The sequence below is a fragment of the Agelaius tricolor genome, unplaced genomic scaffold (genome assembly GCF_023055355.1).
Source record: "Agelaius tricolor isolate 1412-34295 unplaced genomic scaffold, bAgeTri1.0.p SCAF_14, whole genome shotgun sequence".
NCBI lineage: Eukaryota > Metazoa > Chordata > Aves > Passeriformes > Icteridae > Agelaius > Agelaius tricolor.
In genome coordinates, this window is record NW_027269274.1 from 20,968,370 (window position 1) to 20,994,884 (window position 26,515).

A 26,515-nucleotide genomic window follows, 5' to 3' on the forward strand; every position below is an offset into this window, starting at 1 on the left:
TATTCCCAGTACTAGTACTTCTGGAATTATTCCCAATATTGGTATTACTTATATTATTCCCAGTATTGTTATTGTTGATATTATTCCAATATGTCCCATGAACAACTGTTACCCTGCAAAAAAATTATTTGAAGAAATACTGACCCTCAACAGAGAAAAACACCACCAGTTACGAGAAGTTAAAAATGAGAGAAACTTAACAAATATAAACAAACACAAGTTCATTAAAATCAATGAAATTAAACAGATCCACAGCAGCCAAGTACATATCTGAAATTTCTACTGTTTAGACTTCACTGGTTCTGGGCTCCCTATGCATTAAGGATGATACAGGAGGAAGGAGAAGAGGAAGTTATGATACCATTACTTACTGATTCCTATTTTTATAGGGGTATAGAGGCAACAGTCCCAAACCCACTTTAACTTCCACTACCAATTTGCTACTTTAAAATCACTAATGCAAAATGGGAAAGGAAGATGTTAAATAGACAGCCATGATACTGACCGAGGGAAGCCAAAGAGAACAGGAGCATTACCTATGACACTTTTGGCAAATGAAGCTCTTTTGAGTGTTGCCAAACCCAAGTCTCCTATTTTCACAGATCCAGTTGGTCCAGTAATAAAAATATTATCACATTTCAAGTCTCTGTGAATTATTGGTGGAGTTCTTGTGTGTAAGAAAAGAAGACCCTTCAGGATTTGCCGACACCAACTCCGCAGGACTTTAGGTTTCATCACTTTAAACCTCTTCAGATACCTGGAGCACAACACACACACAAGTGGGTAAAAAGGAAGTGAAAATACTTTGTTAGAGATTTGAGGGGCTTTAACATCATAGCTTAAGTTTTCTGAAACTCCACTATGGATAAAAGCCCCTTATTAGATGCCACAAGAGCAGCACAGAAATATCCCAAAATTGAATGAAATAGATCTTTAAAAAGGAGGAATTAGAGCATTCAGTTTTAGGGAGGATGATAATAAGCATTTTTGGTGCAAATACAACCAAATATTTTGAAGTCTAATCATTCAGTGATTCATTTCACGAAGAGAAGAGCTTTGGAATATGTTCATATATTTTGAATCAGAAGAATACTGAAGTTTAATTTTAACCACAAACTTAGACCTTTGTACCACACACCTGCATTTCTTTCTATTTACCTGAAGCGCTGGTTGGGAGGGGACATTTGGGGAAGATGTAGGGACTGCTAATGCACTGGCAGAGTAGCACACTGGGTGAGTACTGCTCCCATTGGGGCTGAAAATCTGTTCCAGAATTCATGCCAACTGCTTTATATCAGCCTTAACAAGACTGTCAGTACCAGAAGCTATTAATTCATATTGTTTAGGAGATAACCTAGAGCACCTTCAGCTTCTGAGAGATTCTACCATTCAAGTGCTATTCCATTTGAATTCCCTAACAAAACATGCAAATACAAGCCCAAGAGCAAGTACAAAACACACCCTGACAAATCCAAACGTCACAGGCGGAAAATGAAACACACCAGAGAACAGCTTTGAGTTGCATAACTGAAACAGGGAAGCAGGCAGAAAGAGACGGAGGCCAAAATTCTGCCCATCAAACCACTGCGGTTCAAATGCAGGGACAAATGACAGACACCAGAGAACAGCTCCATTTTTTGCTTTTATCTGGAGATGGCTTTTTTCAGCATACAAAAGTAGGATTTTGCTATAAATGTCTGCTGCTATTCTTAGCCCCTTGCAGGAGCACAGTACTTACGTCTTCAGCGTTCCAGAGGTCATCAGCTCGGTAACCAGCACGATGCATCTTTTGCCTTTTGCACAGGATTCCCAGAAGTCATAAAACCTCACGATGTTTGGGTGCTGTAGACCTTTCAACATTTCTGCTTCCTCTTTAAATCTCTGCCTCTCTACTTTTGTGAGTTTTCTGTCCTATAAGCCAAAATGAGACATTATTATTAGTGATGGACAAAAATAAAGGCCCTGCATTGCCAGGATGTTCAGAATTTTAGATTTGTTTTATGCTTGTGTCAAGAGCAATCATAAAATCTTTTATGTAAGAGAGCAGCAGCATTATGAACTAGGGCACTCGGCCTAATTCCAGTATCAAGAAAACAAAGAGATGCCTGTGCTATGCCATTCTTATGACAGCACTAATATTTCAGTCACCATGAACACACCCGTGGCATGATGGATCAACCCTCAGCTATTTCTTCATGTTTGGGTGTCGAGAGGCTCCTCATCCAAGGGATTAATACCCATAGGATGCCATTTCCAGGTATGAGTGTTCTCACAGCCAGGACGGCTCCCACTGTCCTCAGCTGATCCTGGATGCACTGGTACAAAGCACCAGCTGAGGTCCTTGCTGCTCACCACACTGGGTTCTACAGCCCATCCTGTTTACCTCAGGCTAAATTAAAACCATGTTACTTTCCAAAAAAATCCAAACACATAAATTTTTTTATGTGTTTGCTGTTCTGCTTCATTTTGGAGACTTTTCCCTTCTTTTTGGTAAAGGAAGTGTTTGCAACTGTCCTTCAGCTTCTTGCATAGGCTGCATATGCATGGAAATTCTTTAGATTAGAAATGTGAAAATGTCATGTTCTACTACTCTGGTTTTCCTGGGGAATTTCAGGGCATTTCCCCTCCAGGCTATGACGTGACCCTGTCCAGCACATGCAGAGACTCTCTGTCTCCCATGGCTCAGAAGAAACTCCAGGGCTGCCTAGACCTCCCCAGCACATGGACACCTCAAAGAGGCAGCCTGGACACTCGCTCCAACCTCTTAGGATGATGAAACAAGGCAGCATGGGAGGTCCACCCCAGACCCCATCATCATGCCTGCCTGGTTTGCCCCCCTTGGTCAAAGCACTGCCCACCCCTGCCCTAGAAATTGAGCTTTTGGGATCTTTAGAAGGTGCTCTTACACAGAAAGCCAAAGGCTCACCAATTACCAAGATTAATTAGTTTGTATTTTGACCTCAGACTTCTTTCTTTTCTCAAGTCAGTTAGGCACATCTATACAAGCTGCACTCCTTTGCACACAGAATGAATTAAATGGGAACACAGCTGACTTGTAGCCAAGATGCAAAAGAATCACTGCCATTTCCACAGCCTGTCCTCACACACAATCCCAGACAGTTCAAGATGGGAATGAGAATTCCCACGGCTACAAACACTTCACGCGGAGACTTCATCACAGGAAACACAGGGTTGGAACTATGATTTGGCTCTTGGTGGATGACAAAACCCCGCCACAGTGTTGTGTGTGCACAGGGGGAGTGTTTCCATTGGTACTGGGACTATTCAGGGTGCTCTCTGCTCACTCTGAGATCCATGGAGCAGCATCAGAGCAAACCCTGCTCAAGCAGCAGCAGCAGCCCAGGGGCTGGGCTGTGCAGGGTGCCTGCGGTGACCTGGCCTGGGTCCCCAGGGCAGGCAGAGCCCCCCATGCCCCACAGGGACAGCAGCACACAGAACACCCACAGCCAAGCCAGGCAGCACTTCTGCTACTCTGCACCAGCCACCTTTCTTCTAAAGCAAAAAAATAAAGCTAAAAAAAACCAACAAAAAAACCAAGCTGTCTAACAAGTCAGGCAAGAAGAGCCACAGAACTGCTCTCAAATCCACCACTTCTTCCCTACTGCTGAGTTTCCTTCTAATTTAAAACCTGTAGAATAAATCAGACACACTGCTGTTAGGAAGGAGAAGGAGCAAGTCCCCATTCAAGGCAGGAAGAGCAGAGTGGGAGCTGGCAGAGAAAAGGAAAGGTGGCCTCATAGATCCAACAGATTTGCAAATACTTTCCAATTAAAAAAAAAAAAAAAGTAATACCATAGTCCTTGACTCTCATTTCCAGGTTTCTGAGCACTGTGAGAACTTTTCCACTGCTACTTTATTGGTAACTTTTAAAACTATCCTTCAGCACACAACCATATTCTGTATATTCTACATATTACAAGCAGGATCATTTTTGGCAACTGCAACAAAGTGAGTCTGGAAGGCACATGCATGTTTTATCTGTAATTACAGTAGGAAAAAATCTGGATTTTTTAAATCAGATTGATGAAAAAGCATTGAGCATTGCTGAAGAATTGAGCATTGTTTTCCAGCTGGAGAGGCAAGGTGAGGGCCAGGGCAGAGTAGCCACTCCTGCGGCTGCAGCCTCCACCACAGGAGGGGTCTCTGGTGCCATCAGGGCTCAAGCAGCCTCCTTGAAATTCCTCCAGGCTGAACCTGACATGAGTCACTGGCAAAAACATAACCTGATTCTGAAAGGGCTTAAAGGTCGAAGTGTTTTCTACTCTGAAGCAGCAGAAACACCTGTTTAACTGCATGACTCACTCAGGGTTTAATCCAAACCCAAGAAACCTTCACTGGGGTCAGAGACACTCATTCCCCATCATATAATCCACACAAGGCAAAATGTTCTCATCCTGAAACTAAGGATGTAAGCCTGAAACAACCTCCAGGCATTACATTTTAATGTAATTACATTAAAACAGGATTGTTTGGAAAGGTCATGACAAAGGTCATGACAAAGAAAGGTGGTCATGGACTCATGGAATAATTTGGGTTGGAAGGGGCCCTAAAGATCTGGGTATGAGGAAGAAACTCTGCACTGTGAGGATGGGCAGGCCCTGGCACAGGGTGCCCAGAGCAGCTGGGGCTGCCCCTGGATCCCTGGCAGTGTCCAAGGCCAGGCTGGACAGGGCTTGGAGCAGCCCGGGACAGAGGGAGGTGTCCCTGCCATGCCAGGGGGTGGACAAGATGGGATTTGAGGTCTCTTCCAACCCAAACCATTCTGTGATTCTATGAATTTCTGATTAGCACTTTAGAGCCTCAATTCTGGTAAACCCCACAGTCATTTAAACTGGGTTAACATGATATTTGCGGCAGGAAGATACAAAGTGAATATCCTATCTATAACCAAATTTCTGCTAATTCAACACATGTATGTTCTCTGCTTCTCCCTACTCATCACAGCTGGGAAAAAAATGCTTCTGTCTGTTATTACAAATTTTATCCCTTCATTAAGTTCCTTATGGGGAACAACAGCAAAGACAGGAATTAGTAAGTAAATGTGTTAACAAAAGGAAAGGGAAAACTTACTAATTAAATTTCTGGAATGACACCCAAATTAACAGCAGGAACATGTTCAGTTAGTCATCCCAAGCATCATTTCCTCCAGGTTGTAACATATGGGCTCTGACTAAGGATCTGAAAATTATACAAGCAGGAGACTGGCTTTCACCTGAGCCTTCAGAAGATTTCCAAGATTAACAAACAAGGTCAAATTTCTTGCCAAATTCCTTGCAAGGAGGAAATCGATTTGGGAATGAACTCCATCCCCCCACCATGAAGAAAGGGCTCTTGCAAAGAAGACTACATAAATTTTTCACATTCAATACACAGAACTGTGTAGGAGAAGAGTCTGGAGCACAGCTGCTGCAAACTAGAAAGTTGTGCTGCTTTGCAGTTTCACAGAAATTTTTTAATTTTCTCCTTTTAAAGTCTTGAATTTTCACTAATGTTAAAAAATTTTAAACTACTTTAAACACCTGGATATCTTCCCTACTTCCTGGCCTATGGACATCTGTGTCCAGCTAGCTTATAAATACTGCTTTCCTACAAGTTTTGTGTTTTGTTTTGTTTTTAAATTCTTTAACTGACATAGCTGCATTTACTGATGGTTATTTAATTTTCTCTCATTTTGAACAGATGAAGGCCTGACTGTAAGGCAAGTAGGAGCATTAGGTCAGAAATGAGGGTAGGGCTCACCTCCATCATGCAGAAGCCTGACCCATGCTGGTGATGAAGAAAGAAAAACCAGAGGCACTTCTGAGCCAGGGACAGAAATCAAATACCTACATCAGCAGAATGAACATCTGTTCAGATCATTCCATTTTCACATCTGCATTCCAAGTACACACTTTTGCACATGTACCAATGTACCGCAACTACTCTTCTAATCAGAGATGGCCTCAAGTGTGAAGTCAGCCACGGGACCCACTGCCAGCTGTCTCCTGTGGAACTGTCTGTCAGTTTCCTGTGGATTTATGGACAGTAGCAGTCCTGCTTTCATGTACCAGCCTTATATCTTTAGTATTATCTTGCCTATGCAATAAATGTTTAATAGCATCCAGGACCTTTCATTCCCACACCCCATATACTCAGTTATAAGCACTTATCACTTACAGCAATCCTAAAGGATAAAATCTCCTCTCTGTGAACAAACAGTAGATGCCATGAGACAACTTGCAAATCAAGAAAAAAGATTTTACAGCTTCACTCCCTATCAGAATCCAGCCAACATTCTTCTTCAGTCAGTAACCCCAGCCAAGTTACAGCCTGCTATTTGTCAGCAGCACTACTGAAGCGCAGGGAGGTTTTCCCAGGGGGAACTCATTTTCCAAAGGCATAAAAGCAGTCCTTGTCCCCATGGATACTCACAATTCAGTGAACAGGAGCTGTGGAACAGGCTGAGGAAGATTTACTTATTTGCCTGAGTCATTGCTAGAAATCTATGGAAAATTAGGAATTGTATTCAGACCTTTATGGCTAAATTTGGCACAGTAGAAGAGGCTGAGTATGGTTTATTGCTGGATATAGCTTGCTGCTTTCTAAATTGACTAAGGCATACCTCAAAGCCTTACAGCAGAGGAACAGTGGGATTCACATCTTCTATTGAACCTCAGAACTTCAGCAGCTCGTCCTGCGAGGGCAGGAGGAAGGGGAATCAATACCCCAAATCTCCAATCCCCAAAGAGCCACAAACACACCCAAGAAACAGAACACCATGGACAGGCCATGCGTTTTAGAGGTGAAAACCTCTGTACACCACAGGCAGTGTGTGTTTTACAGGTGAAAACCTCCCAACATAACCACACCATGACAACCAATGCTTAAACAAAAGAAGTTCTTGTCACAAGCAATTAAATTAATTTCAGGTAGCACCTCCTTAACTTCCTTAATTACCAGTGCTTCACAGGTTCCACGTAAGCTTGTGAATGCAAATGACATACCAAAACAGCTCTGACTTGCCTCACAAAACACCTTTTTCAAAGGAAACTCTGAAATCAATGTGTGAAAAAAGCTCCATGATACCAGATCCCCCTTGAAAGAAAAAGTCCTAACAACGAAAAAACCACTTCAGGCACATCATGAGAACCCCGTGTTTCAGTATTTTCTGAAATCCCATCTGACCCCAGCATTTACTGAAGTTTAAGCAACAATTGGTTGTTTTTTTTAAAAAGCGTTCTGCTTCAACCTACTTCTTGTAACTCACAAACACAGTAACTGGGCAGGTAAATTACCCTCGCTCCAGTGCTGGACTTGTCAGCACAGGAGGGATGCTCCAGCTATCCCCTGGAGGCTCAATCCTGGGCTGAGTGGAGAGACATTTCAGTGCTGTGCGTAAAATATCACCTTCAAAGAGGTGGAAATGGGGGACAGGAGCCAGAGAGAATCCACTGCCCTTGAAGGGCTTGTACCCCTGGTGTGCTGTGACCATTAAAACTTGTCTCAGCACCAGCCCAACAGCAGAGCGCTCGTGTGCTGGGATAAGCCATCCCCTTTGTGCTTCTTCCATCTCACCTCCTTACTCTAAGGCAGTTTGCAAATTAACTTATTGTAAAGATATGAAATCCCCTTATATTTTCTGGTCTAGTGGAAGGTCATGGGAGTTGGAAGATGATCTCTGAGGTCACTTCCAACTCAAACCATTCAAGGATTCTATGATTCTCTTTGCTGTGTGTTTGCTACACAGACACAGTATCTTTCCTAAAGAAGAGAGATGCCACCTCTTGCTCACCTGAGAGCCTGCCAGAGAAGCCCTACCACCCTCTGCAGTCTGAGAGGAGGCACCAAAACTGTTGTTATTTACCAAATGTTGTTATTTACCCAAACAGCATGCAATGCTCCCTCGGCCAATGAGCTTCACCAACCAAAATAAACACAGTGTGAAGAATTAGCAGAATAAGCAAAGTTCGATTTAGCTTTGCTCTGGCAAGTTTAATCTTGGGGCAGCCTTCAATCCTGCCTATCTAACAAGAAAACAGCATTTTCATCTCATTATTGCTACCATTTCCCATCTAGTTATAACCTAGCAATTGCCCACTTCAATCTGTAGAACACTATTGAAGTGAAATAATCATACCAGTGAATTAATCATAGTCCACCAGGAACCCTAAACAGGCAATAGGATGCTCAGTTGGTCCGTGATGATGGCTTAGGAATGGTACTCCCCAGTTCAGTTCCCCCAGTGAGACTGTCCAAGACAAACTCTGCTTTCTCTCACTCCTTTTTCCCCCTACCCTCTATGGCAGGATGGAGAGTAGAATATATATTTTCTGACTCCCAAACAAAGCCCTTGGACTGTGTTGCATTTGTCAGTGACCCCCAGCTTAGGCAACCTTACCAATCTTAGAAGATGCCCATAGAATAGCCCTTCAAGCATTGTGATGATGTCCCTGAAGTGTTGGGAGTCTTCAATTACACACTAAGTACATTTATTTCAGAAAACTACCTCAAGTTCAAATTAGTAAAAAAATTACCACAAACCCACAAAACATCCTAAGATTCCCCACCAAACAGACAGATGGAGTAAACTGTAGGTGAGATTTTCAGAGGTCCTCAAATCATCCACAGCTATGAATATACCTCTAATATGACCACTCTTCTAACAAAATCACCTTGTGTCACATAAAAGCAGCACTAAAAAGCCATTTCTTACTTGATTCTGTGCTGAGCCTAGGAGAGCACTGAGCATGAGGAGATCCCCTTGGCCACTGAACCACAGAATCCCTTGACTTAGGAAGAACCCATGAGGATCGTTGAATCCAACAACAGCCCTGCCCAGATCCACCAACAATCCCACCCTGTCCATCCCTGCCAGCGCTGTCCAAAGGCTCCTGGAGCTCTGACAGCCTCGGGGCCGTGCCCATGCCCTGGGGAGCCTGGGCAGTGCCAGCACCCTCTGGGGGAAGAATCTTTCCCTAAAATTCAACCTAACCCTGCCCTGGCACAGCTTCATGGTGATCACTGAGGTCCTATCATTGGTCACCAAAAGGAAGAGATCAGTTGCCTGCCCCCTCTCCTGTCCCTCAGGAGGACATTGCAGACCACAATGAGGTCTTTCATCATCACCATCATCAGTCTCACTGGCCAGAGCTGCAGCAGCTATCTTGAGCTCTCCATGCAGAAGAACATCTTGTACCATCCACATTCTTTATCACGCCAATGACTTAGCCTTATTGAGCTGGACGCATTTTATCTTGTTCCCAGTGAAGAGCTGTCTTGGTGCCAGGCAAGCATGGAAAACTTGCCCGCACAGCCTTCAGTGTAAGTTCAGTATCTCAGAAATTTTCATGTCCCTGTTTCCACAAAACATGCAAGACTGACCAAGTTCACATGTGCCTTTATACTGACATGCTGAAATTAATTATACTGAGGGATAGGAATGTAAAATAGCTGGAAAACAGAAAAGTGATGAGTCTTTGCACAGATCTTAATTTAAACTCCAACAGTAGCTCAATGAATCCTGGAGAGAAACTTTCTCAGTTCTTCCCTCACACTGCGGCCTACTAAGCCTCCTACATCAAGTCATTTAATGCTTCTGTGCCCACATTTTGCATTTCTAACGCTTACAGAAAAAGGATAAGGAGTTCCTCAGTGCATCCAGGAGATCTATGGAAGAGCAGCACCCTAAATCTCGGGGGTCTCTGTGGTCAGGATGACCCCAAGATGTGTCAGAGAGTCTCTTTTCCCAGCTCGGCAACTGAAGAAGGAGTCAGGATTCTTCTGGTTTTCAAGGCTGTTTATTTTCTGTTATCTATAATAACATTCTTTCCCTGACCTGCTGAGGTCCATTCAGCAGGTCAGTCAGTGGCACACTCCCCACCTTCAGGCTGGTGTTGTCTTTTTTATACTAAAAACTACGTGTACTTTATTTACAATTATTTTCCAATACCTATCACCTATGTTAGACAGTGTGTTCCTACTCTAAACCAATCCAAAAGTGCCGCCATCACCCAGAAGATGGAGGCTAGGAAGAAGGAGAAAGAAGAACAAGGCATGCCCAAATTCTTCCTCTTGGGACCCCAAGTCCCCATTCTAAAAACCCCAAAATTCTACTTTTCACCCTGTGACAAACTATCATTCTACTTAAAACTTTCATGGCTTGCAATTCCAATTACCAATTTAAGGTTGGTAATTTTTTCCATGGGTCAAAATCAAAGGCACAGAAGTCTCGGGCTCTGTGCCAAGGTCTCTGAGCCCCCTGGCAGGGCCTCTAGCCATCCAGGGCAGCCAGAGGGATGTCCTGGGTTCCAACACCTAACCAGCAGTATTGAGAGCTCTTCTCAACCTAACCTGCTTTTAGTTTTAGCTAGGGACCTCTGAGGGGAAATACCAGAAAATATTCCTTTAGAATAATTTGCTCTTTCTGTTTTGAAGAAAACATCCTTGCAGAGGGTCATATAATTGCAATTACCTAACTCCCCAGGTAATATCAGTGCTAGGTTGGACAGGTCTTGGAGTGACTTGATCTAATGGAAGGTGTCTCTGCCTATGGCAGGGGTGGAACAGGATGAGCTTTAAGGTCCCTTCTAACCCAAACCATCCTGTGATTCCATGACTCTATAAACCCCTGCATCTGAAAAGTCATGAGCCTCAAAGGCCCTGAAGCTGCTCCAGGAACACTGCTCTTGTTCCAGCCCTGCTCCACAGCATGCAGCACCCAAGAAAGGACCAACTGCTTACTGCTGCTGCAGGAGGTAAAATTCAAAAGAAAACATGAATGGGAAGAATATAGTGTGGAGATGAAGGAAAAAGCAAATAGCCCAACTGCCATAACAACTCAAGAGACTGGACAAGCATTCAATGCTTGCAAAGCTCTGGGAAATTGAGGAGAGGGACCTTTCACTGTCACAAAGCCACTCTTCAGATTGGGGTATCCCAGCTCCTAAATATTTAAGAGAGCTATGTGTCTGGAGTTTGGAAATGTGTTCCTTGTGAACCTTTCTAAGTGCTGTAAGGAGCTGTCACTTCTGGTGCATTCCTAACACCACTTGACAACCTGTTAGAAAACACTCCAAGGCAAATGCTGCACTCCCAGACAGGATACATTCATCACAGTCTCCCATAATGGTCAGGAATTAAGCTGAAAGCATCCCTTTTGTAACAAAATAGTTCCTTTTTCTTGATTTTCCCTCCTGCAAAGCTTGACATTCTATAGCCCCGCTCAAAAGAGTAACAGGAGCTTGTCAACTAAAACACACTAATAGTTAAAAATTGAACTCCCCATCCCTTGGACAGCAAGGCATGAAAGGGTAACATCAACATGAGTATGTGAGAAACAGATCTGGGCCATTTTCCAAGGAGATTATATGTTTGGGTTGATAAATATAATAACATTGACATAACAAACTCAGATTTCTGCAATGCATTTGCTTCACATTAAGAATTTTAATGAAACAGAAAATATCTGTTTACATTAAATAATTAAAAATTGGGTAAGCAATAAAAATACACATCCTTGAGGATTTTTCATGAGGTTTTGCAGGGCTGAGGTTTTATTCTAACAAAGTGATTTGAATTTTTACAAAGAACCATGGAAAAAAAGCTCATTGCTAGTAACAAAAGCGAAATTTAGAAAGAATTAGGAGAATTCTGCAGCATAAAAGTGACAGGCCACAAAGAGGGACTGAGCTTCTCATGTAAACTGCACGTGAGCAGCCCAACAATGCTGGGGCTAGACAGCCAGGCTGTGGACTGATCTGAACAGAGCTGGCGATGCTGAACAGGGCCTGGACGGCCAGCCTGGCCATGGACTGATCCCAACAGAGACTGAGGTACCCTCCTGCTGAGAAGAGCAGCTCCCAGTGCAGAGAGCACCGTGCCCCTTAGCATAGACCCTGATATTTAAGGATGGGCTCTGAGAACCAGTAAAGCCCTGGGGCATACTGTCCATGCTGGGGAGTTTCAGGCTGAACAGTTTCTCTGAGTGTCAGGGATTACCAAATTCACTGAAGAAACTCTTACAAACCAAGGCACATACAGGAGGCTTGATCAGACAACCACAGAAGTACTTTGTAACTTCAAGTCTGTGAAACTATTCTGTTACAGCCCCCCTTATGTTACAGGACACATCACCTTGGCTAAGGCCCAAAATACTGATTCAAATGGTCGTTACCAAACACAAACAAGAAAGTTCAAATCTTGGCTAGATGCTACCTCTGAAAACATGAAGTCAGCAGTCCCAAATCCAAACAAATGTGAGTGATGCTCAGTCATAGGAGTCCCTGCAGCCTATCATGACAAGAATTTGAAAACTGGATAAGAAAAAAAAAACCAACAAAAACAACCCATGTCTCGTACTTGCAGATTCCAAACTGGTGGGCACAGACACATTCCTTATGAGTTGGTGTGTTCAGCTTTGATCACAGCTGTTTTGTAATTTAAAATCTGTGGCCTACTGGATTTTACAATGTGATGGAAGAATTATTACATGGACTGTAGTTAACAAAACGTTTGACAGAGACTCTATGGAAGCAACAATAATTAGGAAACACTACATTTCATTTCTGAAAGATTTCAGAACAATCTGAAAGATTTCAAGAACAGAATGACTGAATGACTTAGGTTGAAAAGGACCTTAAAGTTCATCTTGTACCCACAACCGCAGGCAGGGACACCTCCCACTGTCCCAGGCTGCTCCAAACCCTGTCCAGCCTGGCCTTGGGCACTGCCAGGGATCCAGGGGCAGCCACAGCTGCTCTGGGCACCCTGTGCCAGAGCCTCACCACCATCACAGGGAACAATTCTTTCCCCATATCCCATCCATCCCTGCCCTCTGGCAGTGGGAAGCCACTCCCTGTGTCCTGTCCCTCCATCCCTTGTCCCCAGTCCCTCTCCAGCTCTCCTGGAGCCCCTTTAGGCCCTGCAAGGGGCTCCGAGCTCCCCCTGGACCTTCTCCTCTCCAGGAGAGCACCCCCAGCTCTCCCAGCCTGGCTCCAGAGCAGAGGGGCTCCAGCCCTGGAGCAGCTCCAGGGCCACCTCTGGGTCTCTCCAGCAGCTCCACACCATTCTCCTGAAGAGGCCCCAGAGCTGGGTGCAGTGCTCCAGGTCCCACCAGAGGGGGAGAATCATGCCCCTCAACGGCTGGTGACACAGCCCAGGATCGAGATGGTTAAAGAATACTCAAAAGGCTTTCAAATGGGAAAACTAGGTTATGGGAAAAAACTGCCTGGTAGTTTGAGTTTCACACTCCGATTTCATGGAGTAGTGCAAGAAGATAGTGTTTACAGAGACTATTTGCCAAAAAGGTTTGTTGTGCCAAAAAGATTTGTTGTATGTTTAATCACATATTGTTTCCTACATTCATAAAACCCAATACAAGTTAGAAAAACATACAGAAACCTTTTGCTCTGTTCTCTCTCTCTCTTCAGCTGACAGGAAAAAGCAAAAGCTGACTTTATCAACTCCCTTAAGAGGGGATCTACAGAGATGACACTGCTCTTGGCTACCTTGACGTGCACCTACACAAAGCAAACAAAAAATCCTTTTCATATGGCTGTTTGACTTCAGGCACACCAACAAGGTACTATGGAACTGAAGAACCCACCCCCAGAGAGACAGACCAACAGAAGGATTTGCGCTTTATCAATTTAGGTAAATAAAAGGACTAAAATCTCTTCAAACAAGACATCTGAAGAAAAGAACAGTAGTGCATACACATACCATATTAACTGCAGTGAACAGCACTTCATTTGATTGCTTAGATTTGTTTTTTCTTAAAGAAAATTGCATTGCCAGCAAAATGTAGGATTGAAGAACCACTGGGTTCAATGCACCTTGAAATGGTTCAATCCATCAATCCATAAATAGCATTACTGGTATACACTTTCGCCAAGAAGTTTTTAAAAATAACTCTTATTTTCTCTGAAGATTGATCTCTTTGCTCAGTAAAATTTAAAAAAAACCCAAAATACAGCATCATGAAAAACATGACTAGAAGTTTGGAGAAATGACCTAGGAACTATGCCCAGCTTCCATGTAACTTTAAAAGGCTCTGTAATTATTTTTTTAACTTTACAAAATTCAGGTGCTTCATCTCTCCTTAGAGGATGAAGGCTTTTCTATCAATAAAGACCAATCAATATGGCCATTTATGATTGCAAAGACTGGTCTCTCTGAGGTCCCTGTGATTGCATAGAATAAAAGCTTTTTCCACCTGTGAAACAACAGCCTTATTAATACTGAAAGAGAAAAAGCAATTGGAGTAAGACTTTTTTAATTACCAGTAGTAATGGACACCCACTGTATGGAATTTAAATCCCAGGACTGTGTTTCCCACAGTCCCCATGATAAGTGACAGGTGAGTACATGAAAGGGCCTCATCAGTCAACAAGTTATTGTGCAGTCTTGGGGAAAATGGTACATGTACAGAAAAACAAAAGCACAGATGTCTGTAGCGTCGTCTGAAAAAAATGCAAGCAGTGTATTAACCATGTATCACCAGTACCTGCCTCACCCTGGGAAAAAGAAAGGTTGTAGGATAGACCTTGCAGGAAACATATCCTTTTTGAATATTGCAGAAGAAATGCAGTTAAGACACCATGAAAAATAGCACAAGGCATGAAAATGCCTTAAAAGCTTACATAAGAGGGCAGGGCTGTCATTAAAACTCACTGGCACATTAATAGCCAAGGCCACACACCTGCTTGCCATAGACTGTACCCAAGTAGGAGGCACACACAGCAGTTTATGAGTCCACCTGAAAGTCCAGCTGAAGTCTGGAACAGCAGTTTTTGCTTTTCTTCACAGCTCATGCTGATGTGTAGCTGGGGAGAGGTACTGAAAAAGTTCAGAAAGCACAGTTTAAACAAAAGGGGTTTGTTTGTTTTTTACATCACTGTGCAATTTGGCAACTCTTTATCCTCATGTGCACACACTATCAATGGGCTTCATTCCCTGAAAGCTGCCAGGGATTTCTGGGCCCTCACACTCCTTTGCAAACAAATGCTTTATTACAGATAAAGCTGTGCACTGCTTTAGTGTTCCCGTCACATCCACACCAGGATCACAAAGGGTTCTACAGATGCTAATTTCTCACTGCCATGCAGTGAGAAATGACCACCAACCTGAGCCCACCTGGGCTGTCTCTCTCCATACAGCTTCCATACAGGTCCATCCCCAGAGAGGCAAGATGTCAGCCTGAGCCCACCCTGTGAGTGCCATCACCCAGAGCAGGCTGGACTGACTGTGCATGTACAATAAATTAACATGCCACACCTGAGAGCTGGGCTGAGCACAGCCTGCCCACTCGTCTCAGATCCCTGCCAACCATGCAGGGAGCCCTTAATTTCCTGCACAAAATGCACAGACTCATCAAGAGGAGATGCTCGTGGAAATCTGGCTATTTGACAGCTCTACTAGCCTCACAAGAAATATACAGGAGCCCTGTTTTCTTCCTCCTGGTGCTTACCATACCTCCAAGCTCTTAATTCCACAAACCACTACCCTGTCAGCAAGCCAGGCAGCACCAGATTGGACATACGACACTTCTCTGACTAAACACCATCTGCTTCGTGTGCCAAAGAACAATTCCACTCACAGCCAGCCAGCACCACTCTCCAGAAGAGCACCAGTGGAAGAGATACATGTCATTATTAAATAATACTGCTCATGTTCTACTAACAGAAGCACAAGGACCCATTTTTGGTTATGAAAACACTGACAAGGTCCACTGGTTTAATTTTACCCTAAAATGGGAGCATATGGAAAATAGTGCCCTAGGGAATAAAGCTATTCTCCTCAACAGATGTTCTTGCCAAAGGAAACATTTGGAAGGAAAGCAGGTGTGATTGATGAGATGGTTCACAACTGTAAACCTTGGCCACAACAGCAACACCATTTCCATTTCATTTTGGGCTATATCTAGAAGAAAGAAAAGCAATTATATTACCGTAACAGAAAGGGAGGAGGGCAAACACACACTCATTTTGTGTCCTTATAGAAACCATACTGTATGTTAAAATAATGCCTAGTAAAAACAGTAATAATTTAATAGTCTTTCCAATAAAGTGTTATTATTTCACAAAAAAACCCCTTCAACATAATGATAATACAGTAACGAATTTAGAGCTGATTTACCACTACAACAAATCAGGTTAGTTCCTCTTTTGTTATTACTGTCTCTCTTTACCAACCTTAAGTTAATAACCAACAATTTCTTCTAGTCTTTTTACTTGGCTGCTTCACTAAATACACACTGAGCCAGGAACAGACCTACTCTCAAGATATGAGGTCTTGTGAAAAAGCAAGCACTAACCTCAGTGTTTTAGCATCAGCCAAAAATGACACATTAACATTTCACTGCCTTTGAGATTTAAGTGCTGCATTTTTCCTCTGTTACGACCAAACCCCACCACATATAAGCTGTGACAGTACTGGCACTAGCTTGACACTTTCAGATTATGCTGAGCAGAAGGCAGCAAGACACTTGATACAGCATTCTTGGGAAGACTGTATTCTTACAAACAGTGACCTTGGCAAATGCTCCCAGACACAGCATTTCTAGAAGATATCAAGATATGGCTCCTTCATTCTGCAGGATTCTGTATGATGTCCAGGTACCTTGAAAATTAAGTCCTAGAAACACTGGTTGAAAACCTTTTTTCAACCCTGTCATTAAGGAAAAAAGGAAAAAGAATCACCACTAGTAGGCTATTTAAAACAAGATCGGAACGACAACAGGAAACATCAACATCTACTGGGAACACCCTACCATCACTTCCACAGTTGTAACAATGAAGGCTGATAAATTAAGGATGACAATATTAGTTCACATATGACCCCATCACTTTGGGCTGGAATCCCAGAAGAATGGCAAGACCCCAAGAGCCAGGGCCAGGCACTGATGCTGCTCTCCTTGCTCTGAGGTTCCGTGACCATCTCTGCACACTGAGCAAGTCACACACTCTTCCTGTGTAGAGCAACATTTTGCTTAAAACCACTCCAATCCTCCAGTGCTGGATAAACCACTATCAATCAGGCCACATCAGTTTATCTCTGCTCTCAAGTTCAAGGCTCCACTGGCATTGGACGCTTGGGTGATTTTTCTGATTCTGAGCCTCCAGCCATCATCAAGAACTCCAACAAAAATCAAACCTATAAACAAAAGTGTAAATGCACAACCTTAGAGGCACCAAGGCTCATCAGCAGAAAAAGAGCCTTTTGCCCTGTTTCTTTTTAAATAGGAAGCACTCTCTGGAAAACAGAAATCTGTGTGTTTACCAGTATATTCAAAACTCAAGTATTCCTGCAGGAGCAAACCTGACATAACTTCAGGATAATACAGCTCTTTAAAAACAAAAGGCAAAAACTCACAATTCAGAAGCAATATGAGCACTTAAAAAATATATTTACAAATAAAATGTGTGGGCGTGTGTTAATATATCTCTTTCTGAAGTGTCCACCTTCACTACTTACAAGGTGTTGGATGAAACCTAAAAATTTTGACAATATGTTCCTGACATGTGAAAAAAGAGACAACCAGTAGCTCAAGATCTTAGAAGAAGGAGCTTCTTCTTGTGGAAGCCTCTCACATGAGAGCAACCAAAGTCAAGTGCAGGACATGCTGGATAATCAATCTTGTTTATAAATTTGGCAACCTTCATATTAAAACAATTACAATTCTTGTCATGTCGCTGCTAAAGCAAAGCTGCGCTAAATAAACCTTTACTCCTCCTTGTTTAGTTTGCTCAAAGCCAGTCCTTCCCAAGCCAACTTCATCCTCTAGCCTTCACAGCTCTCTTTCTTATAGTACCTTTTCCCTGCCTTTGGCCTTCTACAGAGTTATTACAGACCTCTTGGCTTGCCAGGCTAACTGAGCTGAGGTCCAGCCTTGCTTTAGAGGCAAGGTTCTCCTTTCTCACTCACTCTGGTGGCCCTTCGTGATATGTTCTTCCATTTTAAAGACAACTGTCAGGGCACTGCCTGCACCCAGACAAGTCTCTGCTGCTCTCGGGTGTTTGATTCCTCTGCAGCAGAGCAGGGATGATTTTTGTTGACTGGCTGTTATTTGCAGTTGTGCACCATAAGCCTTAATGTGATCTCAAACCAGTTCAGCCCACTGTTTATGAAATAAATGCAAACAGAACTTGCCAACATCTCAGTTTAAAGATGAGATGACTATTCAGTTCAGGCTGGCTCCTCACCAAACTAAACAAAACTTATAATATCTGTGTGCTGGTTGAAACAACAGTGCTCACAGGACTGACCATATCAATGTCAGTGCAAACCTTGTGACACTGAGTGGGTGACCAATGCCACGGGACAGAGTAAGAGAATTGCAGCAAGTGGATCTGGAAGTCACCAGGAAATACCACATCTGCTTCCTTGCTCCAAAATAGGAGCAATGATTTTTACACAATTCCTGACAGACCTGCACACAGCTCCAGTGAGCCTGCCTAAGGAATATTTGTCAGTGCCCAACTGCTCATAGTTAGAAAGGCCTCCCAGTTCTCTAACCTACATGTCCTTGGTTTCATTTTGAGCCCATTAATTATTTGCCAGTACACGGTGGCCAAGAAGACTTATTCACTCAAGTCCTCCTTTAAGAAACTGTTTGGGTTGTTTTTCAAATACTATTCTTCAAATGGACAAACCATCTCTCACTATCAGCCACATACCTGAGATCTCTCTGTGCTGTCATAACCACGTGCTGGATTCTGAAGGACCAGTTCCCACATGTTTTTTGAAGCGAGATGCAGGCAGTGGTTTGCACCAGTAGCCTGTGGCCAGTTATCCAAGGGAAGTGCCCAACATTTTCTACAATAAGGTTGGGGAACATCATCTGAGAGCAGAGTTCATGGTTCACAACTCCCCTACTGATACATATCCCTGCTTTTGGGAAGAGCAGAGCCCCAGCAGGTGTTCAACAGATTCTTAGTTAAAATGAATCCGAAAAGCAGACATTGCATTGCAACACTCAGCACCAGCTGAGGTTAATGGGAGTGCTCAGACTTTGAGCCATAGGTTTAGTTTACTTGTGGGACCAGGTACACAATACAGCACTAACTCATTTTCTGGAAAACCTTTTGGGGTCTTGATGCACTTGCTCTGCCTTAGAACCATGGGACAAGGCACTCCAGTTAGAAGGAAAATCCAGGAAAGGCAACAGGCACTGCAGCATTTGGGATATTAATCTTTCAACAGAAACAGCTTTTCAGAACAGCCTGAAGAGGCTCATACATCCCAATTAGACACATCCCTCCTAAAGCAACACCTCAGAGGAGGTTCTGCAACCTCCTCTCCCAGCGACTGCATTCACATCCAAGCCACCTGGGTCAGCCCACTTGTGCACATCTCCCCCCAGCCCCACTGCTCTATGCATGCGGTGCCTGCTGTCCCTGCCCACCACAGCAAGGCAGGTGGCCAGGCAGACACAAAAGCTGCTGCTCAGAGCAGCAGCTGAAGGGCAGCACTGATCCTGCATCTCACTTGGAAGGCAGAGAAAGGGCAAGGACTTTCTCCACAACTCACTGCAAATGTCATCCAAAAGGAGAAAGAGCAATTCGGGCAAAGTCCTACCCAGAGGGAAGAAATCCTCCAAACCCCACCTCACACTGAAGACTCAAGCCAGCTCCACTTAGGTGAAGGAACCAGGAGAGGGCTCAGGCATCCCAGGAGAGAGGGGGATAAGAAGGCATCCCTGCTCTGACTGCATATTGCTGGCAGCTCCTGAACTGTGAGCATGTCCCTTTCCATAACCATCCATCCCAATACATCCCAACTCCTCTCTCCTCCCCTCCCTCAGTCATCCTGAGTCCCTGAGTCACCCTTCTTGCAAGCATCCATTCATTTCCCTTATCTTCCCTGGTAAAACACTTGGAGTGCCATCCCAATTTTCTGCTGCACTGATATTACTTTATTATTTACCTCCCAGAAAAAAAAGCCCAAACCAAAGAGCTGAGCAGTGCAACATGATTTCCAGCAGTTGCCAAATTCAACCTGGCACCAGCTGGGAGTGTGTCAGGTTCCAGACTACTGCAGAACCCTAAGGACAACCTGCCCATGAGAAACCAGCCGGGCAGAAAGCCCTGGCGTGCCCAACAAGGCAGACACAGTTCACTCATCTTAAGACCTTGATTAACTCTTTCCCGAGCTGCAGTTTCCCTCTGCTGTGTCCAAACTGTAGTGAATACCATGCAAACATTTGAGATCAAGCAGACCAATCAGTGTCTGTGACAATCCCATTCCCTTTGCCCTGTGTGTTGGTGTGGAATGCCAAGCTCACTGTTCTCCACCACTCACGGTTTCACTGCAGACAACAGCTCTTGTTGTTCCTTGTGCCCACGTTGTATAACTGTGCCTCTGCATATGGACAGAGCTCTCCATGATAAGCTTGCACTGCATTGCCCCATGTGCATTCACAGCAGTTTTGAGAGGAAGGAACATTAGGAACTCTCTCCTATGAATCATTCTCTTCCTCAATAGCACAGGCAATCAAGCAACAGCCTGTGCAAGAACAACTTGTGCATGGGAAGAAAAGGCCTTAATGGCAGACTGACCTGCAGCCCTGCTTGACAAGAGGCTCTGTTACAATTCCCTGTTTCCAAACAGCTCAAGTTATTCATGCAACAAGTTATGCAGGTAACAAGCCTGGCAACAAATGGGATAGGACAAGAGGAGATGGCCTAAGGTTGCGCTAAGGGAGGGTCAGGTTGAATATTAGGAAAAGTTCTTCACAGAAATTGCTGTTCAGCCCCAGCACACGCTGCCCAGCACAGGCTGCAGAGCACAGTGGTGGAGCCACCATCCCTAGAAGTATACAAAAAATGCATGGATTTGGCACTTTGGGACATGGTCTAGTGGTGTACATGGTGGTGGTGCTGGGGATGGTTGAACTTGATGGTCTTAAGAGATCTTTTCCCACTCTAATGTGTCTATGATTCTGTTTGCCCATGCCCGTTAACAGAATGTTTCTGTTTTTTCAGTATGATTCTGTTTGCCTGTAACAGTTAACAGGAGGGCAGGGCCCACAGGGCCCCCAGGAGCCCCATGGACATCACCACCACCCACTGATCCCATCACAGTTTATCTCCCATCCCCAAAATACCCACACTGGTCTTGCTAAACAGATTTCACAGCAGGTAACCCAACTAATCCTTGCCTTCCTGCTCCACCCCATGACCCCTGCTTGGCCAGATCCCTCTCCCCGAGCTGCTGCCCTACAGACACATCTTGGTCCCATGGAGATGCCCCAGCCCACCCTGCACACCAGGCAGAATGGGGAGATGCAGAGGCCACACAGGGAGACACGTCTGCAGCCATCTCTGTATAAGTTTCATTTCTGATGATAAAAAAAGATATCTGAATACATTCCTCAGAAGACAGCTTCAATTTCTCAGCAGCAACTGAGAACTGCTGTCACAGAAGAATCTGCTTGATTTTTTTTTCATATTTTCAACTTCAGACAGAAGATCTTTCATTAACTGCAGAGTATTATATGGCACAACCAAGTCTTATGGTGCACCTCGCATTCATTATACTAAAAGCTTGATTTGACATGCAATCGTTTATTGAAATTGTTATGTAAAGTGAAGAAAAAATTTCCTCACTCAATTTGATTTGCAGGCTCTTGAGAAAGAAATTCAGGAATACTTCAACCTAAAAAACTATGCAAAACAGATGGAGAGAATATAAACAATCTCTTCCAAAAAAATAGGTGTGCACTTAAATCCAGAACAAAAACCACCTCTTAAGTAACTCAGCAGAGCTTAACTAACTTAAAATAGGACTTTGAAGAAATTAAAGGAATAGGTCTGTTCAGAATAAATAAATATTTTCTGTGCCATTAGTAATTGGAATCCCTTACAATAGGGATACCCATTGCAAAGAACAATCATCTGGAAATAAACAGATTGAAGCACAATGAGTTATCCCGTAAAGGCCGGACAGCTTCTCGTTATTTATTAAAAACTTAAGAGAATAAAACTACATTTAAAGGAAGCCACCACAGGCCCGTACAGGTTAGTTTAGAGGACGTCCCATTAAACTGAGAGGAGGATATAACTAATAATTTTCGTATTGTGGCTTTTATATCTTGGCTGCTGTTCCAAGGACAGATTAAATACCACAGCTGCTTGGTTGGATAGCAAATTAAAAGCTCTGTGATGACCCTTCATTCCCAATGGGACATTTTTAGTCAGTTTTTTTTTTTTTAAATCTATTAACTAACACAGTAGGTTCTCCAGAACATTACCCTGAATAAAAATAGTTTCAAATTACACAGGAGAAAATAGGATAGGAAACAAATATGTCAACAGAGGTTAGGGCTATGATTCGATTGACAAACCTCCCAGATGTGCACCCTGTGGGTAGGCAAGGGGAATCCTTGGTCTTGCTATGACACACCTAGAGCCCTACAAGCACCAAATACCAAGAACATGCACCACAGTATTAAGACATTTCACATGAAAATAAGATTTTGCAACTTAATAAACACACACAATGAATTTTTTCTACAAATCATGTGGGCTCGGCCTGGAATAGGATTCAGTATTTCCAATTATCCACTATGCAGGTGATAAAGGTAAAAGACCAGCCCCAATCCACAGCTTCTGAAAGGAACTAGGAAATACAAGGTGAAAAATAAACACCTTAACATGAAAAGGATAAAGGTCCTACTTAACATGAAAAGGAAAAAACTGAACTATGCCAGGGTAGTTTCTGTTTTGTGTTTAATTCCCATTACCTTTCCTAGAGTGGGAGGAACTCAAGTGAGAGTCAGGGAGTTTTCTCCCCTGAAAATTGAGACAAGGCTGGTTGAAGAGATTTTTCTTATCACATCCCTTTCTTAATAGACATTTCTACAGGACAAAAACACATTAATTCCCCCTGTAATAATATACATGTGAAAAACATGTTATTAAAAGAACGTTGCAAGCACTGCCCTCCAGCATGCACTCCCAACTCCTGGCTACCAACACACAGCACAGGCCACATCAGTCCTTCCCACTCTCCCTTAACTATAAATCCAGAAAAATTCTCCTTACCCTTTCCACTCTTTCAACTAGCCCGATTATAGAAATAATCTGTGAGATTTCTCTGCTGCAGTGTGAAGAACTAGAGCAGTGGGCAGCTTCCCTGGGTACTCAGTAGCAGCATCACACTATGCCAAGCCTTTCATCTGGAAAAAAGCTTGGTGAGAGCTTTAGATGAGAAAGTTCTCAGAGACCACACAGTTTGTGTTAGCACACTCAAAACAAACAGAATATGATCTACTGCAAAGAGCATTCTTTTACCACAACATGTTTTTTTAGTCTGCAAGGGTAAAATTCAGGTAGAGTACTTTAAAATAATTTCTGTGACATCAGTTAAGCTGGGATCCCTTTATAATAGGGATACCCATTTGGTATCCCTATTTTAGTCTACAAGATTAAAAATACACTAAATACTCCAGCTCTTGTAGATTATGTTGGTCCACAAGATTAAAAATGTACAAGTTGGAGCTCTAAGAGGTTCTAAGTAGCTGTAGTTAAATTCTAGGTCTCTTAGAAGAGGATGCTCAGAGGGATTCAGCAAAGGGCTTTTTGCAGCAGGAGGCTGGATTAGTCTTGCCATCGGATCCAGCTGATTTTCATGAAAGTCAATGGTTTCAATATCACAAAAGTGATAACAATAAAACATCAAAATCTAGACATGGATTACCATCCCATACAAAAGTCCAGACATTTTCAAGATGGGAAAAAAATTTGTGAGTCATGAAGTGATTCACTTAAAATATTTTAAAGTTTTGTTTTCAGAAGCTTTCAAAATTAGAACTGTCATGAAAAATTTATTGACTGCAATGAAACAAGTTTTAGCACAGTCTTCAATGAAGCTGCAATTCCATTTTAAACCCCAAATCTCTTAACTTTCTAGCACCTTAGAGTATGACAGTGAATGTTAGCAATATCTCACACACAGCACTCAAAGGAGAGCTGATTTATCAGCTGCAGAGTAAAGACACTTCCAGATGTTTGTAAAAGCCTTAGACAGAACTATCTAACCAGTTCACAGTCCACCTAAATGACTCCAGGCACTCCTAAAAGAAAGCACCTGAGAACACACAAGGTAAAGAAGATTTGTTTTTGTTTTTTTTAAATCATTCAACCTATCAGAAGCACATTACCGATTCCATTATGAATGCCATGTACTGCAATTAATTTTCAAAGCCCATATGCTTCAAAACACCTTTTAACAAAGAATAATCCTCATTGCCATGATCTCATTTACAAGTTCTTAAATTTAGGAGGACACTGACAAATTTAGATTCTTGTATTTATGTCACCTGTCCAAATGCTTCATTATGGTAACTATTTCACACGTCTGTGTGGTCTTTTAAAGTAATGCCCACATACTTCTTAGAGACAAGCCTTAAGCAAAGCCCAAGAACACAAAGGGCAAATGCTTGACATAACTATGGAAGAAAACAGCAATTCAACAGTGAGACCAATGCAACCTAAATCAAGTCAAATCACTCCACAGCCATCTTTTTAGGGGGTCCACTTGCAGTGCTGTTCCCAGATTTATCCCACATCAGCTATTAAACAAGGTGTAACACTAAAAAAATTAAGCCAGAGAGCAGCTACAATGTTCCTTAAATCAGCTTCATACAGAAAGGCAGAATTACCAGAATATTCTCTGAAAAGCAAAGGAAGCATTTGAGTCTTTATTTTCACCTCCCTATCTAAGCCTAAGGAGAAGTTATGCCCCAGAACCACCAACTTTATCTCTATTACAAAAATACACATATTTGCAAACATGCTGATTTTGCACAGAGATTTCCCCTGCGGGGATTACAGCCCCGGTCCAGGCTTACACACTGCTGCATACTTTACTCAGCTACAGTGTGGCTTTTCATGCCTCCCATCAACTAAAAACAATTGTGTGTTCACTTTGATCATGCCAGATTCTTAAGACCTGCCACCATTCTAGCACGACTAGTGCATGCAATTTTTTTAAGCAGGTAAATTTACATGGGAATTTTGGGGAACCTAAGAATAAAAGCTTCTGCTCTGAGACTGTTACCACATTTCAAAATATGTCACATCCTTAAAGAACAGACTAGACAGAATGCTTATTGAAACATGTATAAACCCTGTCTCAGGGGGGTTAAAACTTCTGTACAGGAGCACCTTAGAAACTGAGTGTTTCTTTTTTAACTTTTTTTTTTTTTTTAACTGAACACCTAAAAACAGGTGAACAGGCTTTCATGACTAATTATTCATCTGTCTTAGACCTCTAAGACTAATTAACATTCCAACATATGTAAGATCTTCCAGTTAAACCAGTCCATCCATTTTTTTCAGTCACACAATTAAGCACTTTGCTGTGTCACAGATTATAGATTAGTGAAGGATCCTCCAAGAGAAATACAAACAAAACTACTGGGAGTTTGTTATCTTGCATCAACTTAAACTCATGAAGAGCAAGAATTATTTTATGGGACAAATTCTTCCCTGTGCGGGTGGGCAGGCCCTGGCACAGGGTGCCCAGAGCAGCCCCTGGATCCCTGGCAGTGCCCAAGGCCAGGCTGGACAGGGCTTCGAGCAGCCTGGGATAGTTGAAGGTGTCCCTGCCATGGCAGGGGTGGCACTGGATGGGATTTAAGGCTGCTTCTAAAACACCACTGTGTGATTGTAAGAGTAAAAAAAGTCACCCATTCTTGTTATTTCTAGTGGTTGTCAAAACCACAAGGTTTCAAAGGTTGATTTTCAGCCTTTGCTTCTTAAGGAAAATATGTTCCACAATACATTTAGTGAGTAAATCATGGTAGCAACACATGGAAACAAAGCACTTCTCAATTTTTGGTAAACTTGATAGAGCACTATCAGAAATAACCAAACTGTTGAAGCAGCCACACAGGGAGTTCACATCCTATTAGGCACCAAGGTCTCCACTGCCAGAGAATTTCATTAGTTACCCTGCTGTCAGAAATCCATTAGAAAACATATCCTATACATCTTTCAAGGCACAAAGGTCACAGTTCACAAAACATTACGTTGTTATCTCTTTTTGCACTCAAAAATTAGCTTTGTGGAAATGTTTTAATGACTTCTTTCTCTAACAGAAATCATAAATTACAATTTCAATTCTAAAACTCAGATACTGCAAACAGGATAAAGCCCACAAAAATGCACAACATATAAGCTTTATGGAAGCTTGTTTTTAAAAAAAGCACTTCCAGCACATGGACTGTACTTGCAGGAGCAGAACTGCAGTACCAAAATATCAACAAGGCAGGCAGAAAGATAACTATCAGTCACTGCTAAGAATCAGAAACAATTATTGCACAAGACATTATAAACTGCCTTTGTATCTTGTCTCACTAGGTGTCACCCTATTTTCCTTTGTTTCTCTGCAAATTCTGATTTCTCTCCCAGGTTCATGAGGATGTTCAGAGACACCAGATGCTGTCCCAGCTGTCACTGACTGATAGTCCCGAGGCTGCACAAAGCAGTGCCCAAGGAAACACTCTGCACAA

General features: G+C 42.8%; 1 protein-coding gene across 14 annotated transcripts in view; it reads right to left on the reverse strand.

The window, feature by feature from the left end:
- WNK2 (WNK lysine deficient protein kinase 2) overlaps window positions 1–26,515 on the reverse strand; it is a 95,921-nt gene that overhangs the window by 58,461 nt on the left and 10,945 nt on the right. For all 14 annotated transcript variants that reach the window (XM_071440115.1, XM_071440112.1, XM_071440114.1 and 11 more), the window contains exons 2-3: window positions 1,739–1,911; window positions 537–757 (exon numbers count right to left, since the gene is read on the reverse strand). In XM_071440115.1, the coding sequence (XP_071296216.1) occupies window positions 537–757; window positions 1,739–1,911 (394 nt within the window). The remainder of the gene's footprint in view (window positions 1–536; window positions 758–1,738; window positions 1,912–26,515) is intronic.